Raw genomic sequence first — 13,657 nt, forward strand, 5'->3', positions numbered from 1 at the left:
CCGCCGCCCGGGAGCACCCCTTCGGGTTCTTGCTTTAAACCTCAGCTCTTCCTGCTGTCTGCCCCTCACCAGTGGGGGCGCTTTAGTGACACCGCCTGTGCCTCATGCGGGGCTCTCGTGGGATGCACTTTCCTTTGGGGTCCTTTTCAGGGCATATGTCTCTGCCAGCCTTTCCCTGGCCCGCCCTGTGCTGGGCTGTCCCCCGTCTGGGCCCTGCTCTCTCGCCTCGCCGGTAGCCGCAGTTACATCACAGGCCTGGCACCTGGGATTTCCATTAGTTCTCATTCATTTCTTCTTCCCTCTGCGAGTCCTCCTTGGGTGCTCAGGATATTTGTGGTCCTCAGGATGTTGACAGATGGGACCCAGAAAACCCTGCTCCTGGTCCCCACGGTTGCCTGCTGGTAACAAATTAGTCCTTTTCAAGTTTCACTTAAAAAAATTTTTTTATTTGCCTGCACTGGATCTTCGTTGTGGCGTGCAGGATCTTCGGGGCCGCGTGAGGAATCTTTGTTGCTGCATGTAGACTCTTAGTTACCGTATGTGGGGTCTGTTCCCACCAGGGGCTTCCCTGGGGGCTCTGACAGTAAAGGGCCCACCTGCAGTGAGGAGACCCGGTTCGATCCCTGGGTCGATCCAGGGAAGACCCCCTGGAGAAGGGAACGATTACTCACTCCAGTGTCAGCTTGCCTGGAGAACTCCATGAACAGAGGAGCCTGGCGGGCTATAGTCCATGGGGTCACAAAACAGTTGGACATGACTTAGTGGCTAACATCTTGTGTATGTATTCAACTCTTCACTGTCACGTTAATGAATTTCCCCATCTTGATTTGTTCCTTCACGTTTGCTGTGACTGGCATTCTATTATATGCATATATTTCAGTTTTTTAAATTTATTATTCAGTTGATAACAGACATCTAGATTTTTCTTAACATTTTTTTCTCTCTGTGGCATTACAGACGTTGCCGAACCTGTCTCCCTTATGTACTTGCGCAATGATTTCTCCAGTGTGCAGCTGGCAGTGGAATTGGGTCACGTTGATCTGCATTTTATAAGGAATCATTAGGGTTCAGTGAACTGCTTCAGTGTTTTAAAGCAGTATAATCTATTAAAAAGTTTATGGGTTAACATATCTATTAAAGAAAGATTTCATTATCTGAAATGAGGTAGGTGTGTTAGTTGTCACTTATTCTTTAAGAAAGGCTTTCGTTGAAGTCTGTTTTTCTCTTTCATGATGCAGGACCAAGTAGAAATGTAATTTTAATAAGATAAGATGAGGTTCCTTTTGGTCTGAGCTTGAACTTTGTTGGAGCCTTTTCTGCTCAACGATCACAGGTGTTGGCCGGTGAAGAGTTCGTGGGTTTCTGGCTGTCCTGGAGCGGCGGGGCCTGCGGGAGGTGGCAGTGCTCGGACTTGGGGAACAGGACCCGCAGGGCGTGGGCTGCAGGCGATGAGCCGTGTGAACGCAGAGGGGCACCACGGAAGAATGCAGGCGTTCATGTAAAGATTGATTGCTAATATTGGTAAATACTGTCTGTCAGTCACTTTGCAGTGTTCAGAGTGCCATTAACAAGGCTATCTCCTTGCGTATACATTCCTATTCCCGTTTCCTGGATGAGGAAGGAAAGCTCTGAGCAAGTACTTGGTTAGCACTCTTACCACCGTGTAAGTGTTGGGTCTTGAACCCAGATCTTTGGATTCTGAAAACTGGAAACTTTTCCGCCCGGGTCACAGAGACATCCATGGGAATTTCAGAACAGGACCAGGACAGGTGGGTGGTGCTTGACCTAGACAGACTGAGACTGTTTATGGCAAAAAAAGAGAAGGCTCGGGGTGTCACTGGGAAGTCTTGAAGGTGGGGGCCTGAGCCCCTCGGGCATCTAGCGTTGGGGCAGGCTGTCAGCTGGGACCCCCGCCAGCCCTGGTAGGTGTGTGACGCACACAGGGCTCTGTCCCCCTCGGCCAGGAGAGGGTGCCGGGAGAAGACATCTGTCTGCGCACCAAGAAGGGGGCTCTCCCCGGGCTCCAGGTCTGCAGGCGCCTCCATCCTGGGCTCCCCAGCCTGCAGGGATCTTGTGTATAAGCTGCTCAGTGCATGCTATTTGTTATAGCAGCCTGAATGGACCGGGGCAGTGAGTTGGGCTTTTCCAAGTATCGTCCTCAGAGCAGAGCTCTCTGTAAGGATAAAAGTGTGATGATGTTATTGTTCAGTCCCACAGTCACGTCTGACTTTTTGTGACCCCATGGACTGTACCCCTTCAGGCTTCTCTGTCCATGGGATTTTCCTGGACAGAAATACTGGACTGGGTTGCCATTTCTGTCTCCAGGGGATCCTCCCGGACCAGGGATCAAATCCACATTCTCCTGAAGGGACAGGCAGATTCTTTACCACTGAGCCGCCAGGGAAGCCCTTAAGTGTGATGACTTAACCTTTAAGGCTCCCACATGCTAGTAAAACAGATTTGCTACCTCTGTTAGTTTCCTATTGCTGCAGAAGCAAATTACCACAAGCCTCCTGGCTTGTAACAACACACATTTATTACCTTACAGCTCTGGAGGTCAGGTCTGCATAAGGCCCCCCTGGGCTAACAGCACGGTGTTGGCAGGGCTTTCTGGAGTCTTTAGGGGAGAAGGTCTCTCCTTACCTCTCCAGCTTCAAGGCTGCCCGCACTCCTGGACTGCAGCCCCCTTTGTGCACATTCCCAGCCAGCCACGCGTTCCTCCTCGGTCACGACCCCCTGACCACAGGCGGGGAGGCTCTCCGCTTGAGGACTTGGATGAGACGGAGCCCACCTGGATGACGCAGGCTGCGCTCCCAGGCGTGTGCCCCAGTCGCGTCTGCAGGGCCCCCTCTGCCGTGCTGTCCCGAGTCGCAGCTCACACTGCTTGCTACTCGACAGGCCAGTCATCCATGCGGGTTGCTGGGACAAGGAACAGCGACCTGAATTAGAAGGCCAGCAAAACGAGAGGACGGTGGGTTCCTGCTCCAAAGAACCATCATGCCTGAGCTAGAATTCGGGCTCCTTTTATACTAAAAGAGGAGGGGGCAGAAGTCAGACACTTCCTGGTTCCCATCAGCCTCATCGGGGTGTGTGAATTTCCTCCTCCTGCTGCCGTTCACACGTGGGCCTGGTCACGAGGTTCCTGTGAGCTAGTAAAGCTGAATGCTCATTCCCGGGGAGGCAGGGTTCCCAGAGATGGCCGTTATGTACGGTTTAAGCTCATCGGCGACCGCCCTCTAGCGATTCACTTGTGAGAGAACGAAGTCTCTTCTGTTACAGGCCCCACTGTCAGCGTCCCTCCCACGCTCCTTTGGGTCAAGGAGCGAAGGCCATTCCGCTGAACGGAGGTGGCGGATACGCCTTAGCGTCTTCAGGCAGTCCCTTTAATCTACAGCTGTTTGAACCAGGGAAACCTCTTGGCACTTTGTCTAATTTGTAATTGAACTTTTGAGGTTTTGCTTCCAGTTCCTGATGCATACCCTAAATTCCTGTGCTGTTCGTTTGGACACAATTACACAGTTGGTCGCCGCTTCCCCAACTACAGTGGAATTGCCATCTGCTTCATGGATGGGCAGACCTGTTGCAGGCAGCCTCATGAATGGTGTAGAGCCCAGCCTTTTAATATGATTTGCAACCACTAAGCCTTCTAGCACTTAGATTCTCCTGTCTGTGCCGACAGTTGGAACGGCTTCTAAAGGGGCTTCATTTAAGCCTGCTTCTGGGAGCCCCTGACCTGTAACAGGGCAGTTAGCAAGGCCTTAGCCCAAGTTAAAATGTCTCTCGACATTTTAGCGACGCTCCTCTTCAAGGTATGATTCGTTTTCTTGGCTTTTCCTGTTGACTGTTCTCCAGGATGTGAGTTGTTTTGGTGCCTTGATTCAAATCGGGACGATTTCCCCAAGGAAGGCTTTAACCACTGTAGACTGCATCCAGGTGGGATATACTTCCACCCTTCCTGTAGGTGCCCACAAACACCAGCAGGTTATCTGAGATGTTGTGAGGCACGAGAGTCAAGTCTGTTTTTCAGTCCTCGGTGGGCAGGTTCCTCTGTGTTGAGTCCCCGTCTGGGGAGGTCTGCCAGTGGTCTTTGGATTATGTTTAAGACCCTGGGAGAAAGAGCGCTGTCTGCTTTTCTGGGATTTTCACGAGCTCCATCTGTAGGCTTAAAGTGTGTTCTGGTGGGACCCTGATGTCAAGCTGTTCCGGTGAAAACTCCAGGGTGAAATCTGTCAGGAGGTAATCAGCTCACTCCCCACATCAGTGTCTTGGCTCCCGTGGGGGTGAGGTGCCTCCAGGCCAAGGGAGCCCCTGGGCCTCTTCCGCATGCATCTGCCTGTTAACACCTGTGAGAGGCTCTCGTCTTTAATTGTTCTTCTGTTTTAGCAGAGGCAGTCTGTTCTCCAGTGTTCCTCCTCCTCACAGTGGGTGCACTGTTCCAACGGGACTTACTTCTCCTTAGAGTTATACCGCCTTTCAAAAATCCAGTGTCACTGCCAAAAAGCGGCTTTTTGTTTAGCATTTCTCTCTTGTTCCCTGTTGAATACTTTATAAAAGCAACGTCTACCAATTGAGAAGGTTTCATTCCAAATGTACCAGCTGATTTTTGCAACTTCCTCCTGATATCTGAGGCACTTTGCCCCAGAAGGTCAAATTGACCATGCTAGTATTTTTAGGGCCTTGGGATGTGCTTTAGTATGTCTGTAGGCCCAGTAAATTATTTGCAAAAGTTCAGAGAGGGCTTCATTTGTTTGGCTGAAGTTCTTGAATATTGTTCAAACTCTGTTGCTTTGGTTTCCATTTCCAAGGCCCTGCCAAGACGCACTGCTAAGTAGGGGTCTGGTAAGGGCCTCTTCCCTCACTGGTCCCCAGTTTGGTTCAGCTCTGGTTGCTGCCAAGGGGCCTTCAGGTGTAGCGGACCCTCCTCATAAGGAGGGTTGTGATCTTCCCATTTAAAGAAGCCTGAGAAAGCCAGCCCGCTGGTGGTTTGCATTTAAGCCCCTACGAGATAATGATGTAAGGGAATCGCCCTGACACGGAAGTGACTCCTAGCTCAAATTAGATGCCCTGTTGGTTTTTAGATGGTGATACTCCACCAAGTCCTTATTCCCTAGAAACTAACACAGGATTTTCTAGCTGGTCCTTATGGGGCGCAAGGAGTCCTGGGCCCCTGTGTCAGGAACTGGGGCTTGGTAGAAACGGAAGGGGTGGGAAGGGAGGGTATATTGGCATAACAGCCAGAGCGGCTGGGACATCTGCTCAACCAGAGGAGTTACGGTTTGAAGCACCAGGCCCTCACTCATTCCCTTCCTTCCATTTTCCCTGATGTAATGGCACAAATGGCTTGCACTTAACGGTCATTATTCTTCCCTGCTTTTTCATAGAACAACATAGACTCAATCAGAAGCCACTGTAAAACCACAGATAACAGTGAACAGAAACTTGATTACTCCTGTGACAGACAACCAAGATAATTACTAAGATTATGACTGATATGATTTGCCAGGATTTTAGGAGTTCCATATAATTTCTAGAATGTGTATTTAAATAACGTTTACCCATATGATACATTCTAAGGATGTTTTATCGCCACTCATTTGACAGTGCCTCCCATGCAATTCAAACACACCCAGTAAGCCCAAATAGTTTAATATTCCTCTGAGATGGAGAGAAAACAAATAATTTGAGGTGTTCCAGGGATCCTCTGGCAAAAGTTAACTAGAGGTCAGATGAACCCTACTTGGAACTTGATCTTTGGGAAGTTTGTAAAAAAATATCAAAAAATTTTAACCTGTGATAAAATGGCACATAGAGCTCACTTAAAGAAGCAGTTATCAAAAGCAGTTCAATATTTTAAGAAAACATTGTCCTCTTAGAGAACCAAAAATTCAAGTTTTGTGAGATTTTAAGTTCAGTCTTCCTTCTAAGTTATGAAAGTCTGGATTATCTAGTTTGACATTCCCAAAACATCATTCCCATAGGGTTTACTCCAAAGACCTTGGCTTCATTTACCTCTCTTGACTTAACAGCTTTGTCACATTGTTATTTTTCTTGATGACAGTCTTTGTAACAGGAGTGAGGTATTATTGTCTAATAAACCTAGGTATAGTAAAAGTATTATACTTAGTGTTGATGACTATAAAGACATCTGTATCAAACCAGCAAGCTTAAGCAAAACTTTCACAACAGATACTAATTCAATACTGAGTATTTCCTAGATCATGTGAACCTGAAACTCATTCTGGCCAGTTTTTTATATTTGAGTATTCATGTAAGCAATTAAATTTCCTTTAAGCCAATTAAATAGTTCTTTTACAAATTAACCTGGTTGGTACCATACCTCTAACACATGTACAAACATGCAAACGCTGTCACCTCAAAAATTTTAACTATGAATCAGGTACAGCAGTGTGAAACCCATCAGTTTTAACAGAGTGGATTCAAATTGAGCTTCTAGCAGATGGGACAAACCAGGGTCATATGTCTACAAGTTAAACCCTTTTACTAGTATTTATGGAAAAGACACTTCTATTTCTAGCTTTCGGTGAAACCAAAACCTCCCTTAGGAACCAACCCTCCCTCTTCTCAGAATGTCTTACTCTTGGACAAAAACAGACAGGTTTTCTTCCTTTTCTCCACACTTGATATCAATAAAAGTTAAGTATCACAAAACTGATTTGGCTGTAAGTGGACAAACAGGACTGAATAAGAGGAAACCAAAAGAATAAGCAGAAGCCTAAATAAACCCTCGTTTGGTCTTGGAGTTTTACATATCCCAGCAGCACGGGAGACGTAAGTGATGTAATTAATGCAGCGAGAGTCGCAGTCCGCAGTGCACAGGGCCCCAAGGTAACCCTGCCCGGACCCCTGTGGGGATCCTGACAGGTGCCACGGCCCCTCCTCTCACCTGTGGGTTCAGAGCTGTGCTCAGATCCTGGTCCAAAACGCTCCCCAGAGGACTCTCTCCAGGGATAGTTGTCACACTCCCTCTTTTTCAAGACAGTCAAAGCACAAATGGCACACCCAAATGCCGGCATCCCAGACACCAACCCGCTGGCTCACAAATGGGGTACGAGTCCAGCACCTCTTTCCTCTCTCCAGCAGGGTGCCCCACTCAAATACAGCTGCAAACCAAGTTGGCTTACTCTAGAAAAACAAGCCCCAAACGGAGAGGAAATAGTTCCCGGTTGTACACGCCTGAGCTACTCACCTGGTACATGGAGTCCGTGTGGCTCCCCAGCTTTGACTCCTTCCTCCAGCTGCCGCGTGCTGGGGCGGCCGGTGCTGCTTCAGGGAACTCTGAGGGGTGCGGATCCTCGGGACAAGTGGTCCAGGCAGCTGCCAGGGCCCTCCTCGCCCGAAGTTCCCCAGCCAGGCTGGCTGGGCACGAGCAAGCCAGGCTCCTCGATGAGTCCCCCAGGTTTGTTAGTCCGAGCTCGTCCCGCACGCTGCACTGCAGGCCCCAGCGAGCGGTTGGGCAGGAATGATGACTTTGTTCGGAAATCCAGCAAACCAAGAAGAAGGCGAGGGTACGCACTACTCCTAGCCTTGCCTGAGCTAGAATTCAGACCCCTTTTATACTCAAAGGGGAGGGCGTAGGTCGCACACTTCCTGGTTCCCATCAGCCTCCGGAGGGGATGCGTGAATTTCTGCCTCCCGCAGTCATTCACAGGTGGGCCTGGTGAGATGGTTCCTGTGAGTGAAACAAAGGTATTTTAGCCTAACGCTCATTCCCTGGGAGGCACGGTTCCCAGAGATGGGCCATAGTGTGTAATTAAAGCTTATAGGCAACATCCCTTTGGTGATTAACTTCTGATGGAACACAGAAGTTCTTCCCCGTTACCATGTGAGGTGACACGTTCATGCGTGCTGGGGTTGGGAGGCGACGCTTTTGGGGCCCTCGTTCTGCCCACCTCACTGCCTCAATGACAGAGGAGTCCTGTTTACAAAGAAGCTTTTACAAATCAGTGAGATAAGGGTGGGCACCTCTTAGAAATGGGCAGAGTTCAAACAGGCGGTTTATAAAGGCACAGATGGACAAAGGATGTTTCGAGATGGCTCAGCCTCCCTAATAATCGGGAAGGTACACGATCAGCATCTGTATACCCCCTTCCCCCCGTCAAACAGCAGTGAGCTCTGCATTGGGCCCTTGGCTAACGTGGGTTTGAACCGCGTGGGTCCACTTACAGACGGGTGTTTTTCAGTAGTAAATACTGCAGCCCAACACCATCCAGATGGCCTGAAGCGGGCACGCAGAACCACAGATCGGGAGGGACTGCGGGTCCGGAGCGCCGACTGGAAATCACACTCAGACTGTCCGCCGTGCGGAGGTCCGCACTCTACCCTCCACGTGGGTCTGGGGTCAGCCGTTTACGCCGTTGATACACGTGTATCCTTTGTGTCCCAGGCATGCCTTCTCTAGGACTTTATCTTCACGAAGTTATATTTGCGTGAAAGTATTGTCCCCAGAGAAGTTTATCGCTGTTTTTATAGTCACACACAGTTTTAAACAAAGAGTTGACAATCAACACTGGTGAAACAAATTACCGTGTAACCATAATGGTGGGGCGGTGTGAAATTAGAGGTGAGGTTGTCCAGGGAAACATGTTATTATGATTTTTGAAAACTTAGGAAGCTTGGAAATAATTGCAGATTTATGGGCGTTGCAGAGAAATGTCTGGGGAAACCCCTTGTGCCCGCAGTGTGAGGTTTTAAAGTGTAAATACGCTGCATGTATCTTTCATGTGTATCACATGATATAAAGTACATGTATTTAAGTAGAGTGATGAACAGTAATACGGGGAAATAGTTGTGGCATTGATATATTACTGAGTAAACAAGATAGGACTTCATTTTGTTTTAAACGCTAAGAAGACTTCATCTGTGTACTAAGCTCCCCCGTGTCTGTATTTATCTTTACATACATGCACCCTGCACGGAGGAGGAGATGGCAGCCCACTCCAGCACTCTTGCTTGGAAAATCCCATGGACAGAGAGCTGAGCGCACAGGCGCCTGCGAGGCTCTGCCTCGGCTCGCAGAGGCGGTCTGCTCCACCGGACCACAGCGGTCGGGACTCTGCCTGCCTGTGGCTTCAGCAAACAGGGGCTTGCTTATTTCATGCCATGGAAGTCTAGGGAGTGGTCCAGGGTTGAGAGCCAACAGCTCCAAGCTGCCGGAGTCCCGCTGTCTTCCCACCTTCATTCTAAGCCCCCCCGCCCCCCCATCCGTCATGAGGGGCTTCATTTCTCGTGTTTGTTTCTCATGGGGCAGGATGGCCGGGCCCCTCTTGGCCTCAGGTGTGTGTTCTGAACAAGAAGAGGGGGAAGCTGAGGGTCAGGGTCGTACCGCCAAGCCTCTCTCCTCTGTCTCTGCAGCTGGCCTGCCTCGGGTCCCCTGGCCTCCCCTGGCCGGGCGTCGGGGGGAGGAAAGGCTGTGCGTTGGGTCTCTCAGCTGGCCAGCGTTGCACATGAGTTCTGTCCCCGTCTCTTTTTCCAGATCTGCTCTGATGAGCACAGACTTTATAATGAAACCACGCAGTCTTTTAACAAAATTGTGTTTGTAATTCTGTATTCCGTCCCTGAGCAGGGTGGTGCCGGGTGAGAGCTTCCCGAGGGCTGTGTCTGGGTCAGTCTTTTAGGCCAGGAGCAGAGGCTGGCCGATGCCCCAGGCCCTGTGGTGATGCCCTGGGGCCGTGGGTGCCTCACTGAGGCCCGTTCGCTGGGAGGCTGAATGACCTGTGTGTGTGTGTGGGGGTGGCCTTGTCTGGCGTCATTCGGCCTTCCCGACGGGCCCTGGGGAACCCTGTGGTGGCCGGTTTGCTCCCTCTGGCGCTGGTTTGAGGAGCTGGCCTGCTTCCTGCATCCATGGGGCCCTTGTGAACACCGGGAGAAGCTAATTTATTCCCCTTCCTTTCTGAACAGCATCCAGCACGTGTATGGCGCTCAGCACCCGCCCTTCGATCCCCTGGTCCACGGCACGTAAGTGACCTCTCGGGCTGCGTGAGGCTCTTCTCAGGCTGGGCCTGGGGGTGTGGTGACCCCCCAGCTCCCTGGGATTCCCAGCGGGGAGGAGAGTGCCCTTCACTCAGCCAGCACGAATCTAGCGACTGCTTTACGGGAGGCGCTGCTGGCCTTTCACGGCCCAGCCTCTGAGGGGGCGCCATGCAGAGGAGGGCAGCCTTTGCAGGGCTCCCGGGGGCTGGGGTGGGGCCTGGCGCACCCGCGAGCTTGGCTCTGGCCCTGGCTTCTCGGAGCATACTGGGGGCAGCGACAGCAAGACAGAAACTGGACGTGGTCACCCAAGTGAAGCCTCAGTGCTGAAAGTAGCGTTCCAGTCGCTCAGGCGTGTCTGAGTCTCTGTGACCCCATGGACTGTAGCCCGCCAGGCTCCTCTGTCCATGGACTTCTCCAGGCAGGAATATTGGAGGGGGTGGCCGTTTCCTCCTCCAGGGCACTTTCCCAACCCAGGAATTGAAGCCGGGTGTCCCACACTGCCGGCAGATTCTTTACTGTCTGAACCAGCTGAGAAAGGACACCTTCAGAAAAGCAGAAAGCCCCCGAGAGAAGTTTTTTTCACTTCCTGTAGCTGATGCAGGTCGAGGGACGTCCTGTGCTCCCTCCCGCTGCCTGCGGCTTGCTGGGCCTGTGTCTGGGCGCCTTCTCCAGAGGTGGGTGCGGGGCAGGGGTGGCCCTGGAGGACCGGGCGTGTGAGGACAAGCTCCTGACACTCGGAGCACGTGTTGCGTGCTGACATGCTGTGCGGGATCCTTCAAACTGTCCCGTATCCAGACCCGCCTGCCGAGGGCCCGTGTCCTGCGAACAGTCTCCCCCGCCCGCAGCCCGGGCTGCTGCCCCTGGAGGTCTGCGCAGGTGCTGGGGCGAGAGGTTTGTGGGCGCGGGGCGCTGCCGCGCGTCCTCAGGCGTGGCTCTGGGGCACAGAGGCAGCGTGACTGTCCCGGGAAGCCTCTCCTCCTTCCTGGCCCCTGCAGCCCGGGAGCTCCGTCTCACCCTGGATGCCTCGGGCCGCGTTTGCTCTTCCACTTCACTCTCAGCTCTCTTGTGAACCTGTCCCCCCGGGGGCTGGTCTGACCTGTCCCGGGGTGACCACGCTCAGCCCCCAGGGTGCGAGTACAGACCGCTTTTGCTTTGCAGCTTGCTCAAGGCCACGCCCAAGGCGCCCACCACGCCGGTCAAGGCCAAGCGAGTCAGCACCTTCCAGGAGTTTGAGAGCAACACCAGCGACGCCTGGGACGCCGGCGAAGACGATGACGAGCTCCTGGCCATGGCGGCCGAGAGCCTCAACACTGCAGTCGTCATGGAGACGGCCCACCGCGTCCTGCGCAACCACAGCCAGCGGCAGGCGCGCCCCCAGCCCCCCGGGGCCCCGGAGCCCTCGGCGGAGCCCCCCGAGGCCCCCGGTGGTGACGTGCGGCTGGTGAAGTCCGTCAGCGAGAGCCATGCGGCCTGTCCTGAAGGTGGGGGCGGTGGGGAGAGGCGGGCGGGTTTCTGGAAGGAGGCCTGGAGCCCTCTCCCCGGGGAGGGGAGGGTCCCAGCCCTCTGGGGCTCAGAGATCCAGCAGCCGAGGGGCTCCTGGTCAGCAGAGGCAGCTGCGCTTCCTCTCCTCCTCCTGGCTGAGTGCATCTCCCTCCAGACCGCGTGGCCAGGCAGGAGCTTCTGTGGGCCGCTGGGGGACCCCGCCCTTCTCAGGACGCCCTCGGGGCGTTTCCAGCCCAGGGGCTGGTCCAGCCTCGTGTTCAGGGCTGGATCTCCCCCCGCCAGTTCCGATGATCCCCCCAGGTCCCCGACATGTGGGCTCAGCGTCTGCAGGGCGGGTGTCTGCTCTCTGGAATCGCCAGGTTCCGATTCTAAAGTCTGCGAGGTTAGCTCTCGCCCGTGTCTCCCGTCCACGTGCCGGGCGCTCTTCGTCACTTTGGCTCTCTCTGTGCTGGAGGGGCTGAGACATCAGACAGCACGGCTGTTTAACCTGTGACGGCTCAGGCCACGTTCTCAGGACGTGGGAGCCCTTGTGCCTTGGAGCGTCCGTTCTGGCGAGGGGGTGGACAGCAGCCTCCGCGTGACGTGTGAGGAGGCCCGGGTGCCGGAAGGCGGCAGGTGCCGGGGTCAGAACAGGCGGGGTGGTCCCAGAGCAGGGTGGGATGCGGGCTGAGATCCTGAATCCAGTGGTCAGAGTGGCTTCTGGGGCCGGTGGTGTCAGGCAGGTAAGGGGTGGGTGAGGAGTGTGGGGTCTGTGGTGTCGGGTAAGGGGTGAGTGAGGGGTGTGGGGTCTGCGGTGTCGGGTAAGGGGTGGGTGAGGGGTGTGGGGTCTGTGGTGTCAGGTAAGGGGTGGGTGAGGGGTGTGGGGTCTATGGTGTCAGGTAAGGGGTGAGTGAGGGCTGTGGGGTCTGTGGTGTCAAGTAAGGGGCGGGTGAGGGGTGTGGGGTCTGTGGTGTCAGGTAAGGGGTGAGTGAGGGCTGTGGGGTCTGTGGTGTCAGAGAGGTAAGGGGTGAGTGAGGGGTGTGGGGTCTGTGGTGTCAGGTAAGGGGTGAGTGAGGGGTGTGGGGTCTGTGGTGTCAGGTAAGGGGTGAGTGAGGGCTGTGGGGTCTGTGGTGTCAGAGAGGTAAGGGGTGAGTGAGGGGTGTGGGGTCTGTGGTGTCAGGTAAGGGGTGAGTGAGGGGTGTGGGGTCTGTGGTGTCAGGTAAGGGGTGAGTGAGGGGTGTGGGGTCTGTGGTGTCAGGTAAGGGGTGAGTGAGGGCTGTGGGGTCTGTGGTGTCAAGTAAGGGGTGGGTGAGGGGTGTGGGGTCTGTGGTGTCAGGTAAGGGGTGAGTGAGGGCTGTGGGGTCTGTGGTGTCAGAGAGGTAAGGGGTGACTGAGGGGTGTGGGGTCTGTGGTGTCAGGTAAGGGGTGAGTGAGGGGTGTGGGGTCTGTGGTGTCAGGTAAGGGGTGAGTGAGGGGTGTGGGGTCTGTGGTGTCAGGTAAGGGGTGAGTGAGGGCTGTGGGGTCTGTGGTGTCAAGTAAGGGGTGAATGAGGGGTGTGGGGTCTGTGGTGTCAGGTAAGGGGTGAGTGTGGGGGTGTGGGGCTGGCAGTGCAGCCACAGCCCGCTCGGTCCCTCTCCCCGAGGTCTCTGGGGGTTCGGGGGCTCACCCCTTGTTTACAGAAAAGAAAATGAGGTCATCAGCGCAGCCTGAGGCAGCCTGCTGGCTGGGGCAAAATTAGGTTTCATACTCAGCTCTAGGTTTCAAAAACACATTCCAGGAATTAACTTCTGCAGCGTTACCATCTTCTTTGTGGAATAGCATGAGTTATTTCGTTTGACCAGTTTTCACATTGGAATCTAAACTATTTTTCTTTCACACGAAGTGAACTTGGACGTATTTGATCCTAAGAACCGAAGGGCACCGAGTTTGAGCCTTTCCAGGTAGATGCAGGATTCCTGTGGCTCGTGACGGGCACTCTGCTCGCATCCCATGCGCCTGGGCGGGACATGCACTCCCAGGCCCTGGGTTCCTCCTGCGGTGGGCTCTGCCGAGACCGCAACTCTTCGATCCCTGGCGGCAGGGACCACGCCCCAGGCCCCGTGGTCTCTCCTGGGCGTTCTGCGCAGTTGCGTAGACGCCACTGATGTAACCCAAGCTGCCCTTAGGACCTGCTCCCCATGTGGCG

The 13,657-nt window shown here is 53.7% G+C and overlaps 1 protein-coding gene across 2 annotated transcripts in view; it reads left to right on the top strand.

Moving 5' to 3' along the window:
• TBC1D22A (TBC1 domain family member 22A) overlaps nucleotides 1-13,657 on the top strand; it is a 260,473-nt gene that overhangs the window by 11,171 nt on the left and 235,645 nt on the right. For both annotated transcript variants that reach the window (XM_065945555.1, XM_065945561.1), the window contains exons 2-3: nucleotides 9,919-9,975; nucleotides 11,149-11,471. In XM_065945555.1, the coding sequence (XP_065801627.1) occupies nucleotides 9,919-9,975; nucleotides 11,149-11,471 (380 nt within the window). The remainder of the gene's footprint in view (nucleotides 1-9,918; nucleotides 9,976-11,148; nucleotides 11,472-13,657) is intronic.

Source organism: Muntiacus reevesi, chromosome 1, assembly GCF_963930625.1.
Source record: "Muntiacus reevesi chromosome 1, mMunRee1.1, whole genome shotgun sequence".
In the NCBI taxonomy this organism is placed as follows: domain Eukaryota; kingdom Metazoa; phylum Chordata; class Mammalia; order Artiodactyla; family Cervidae; genus Muntiacus; species Muntiacus reevesi.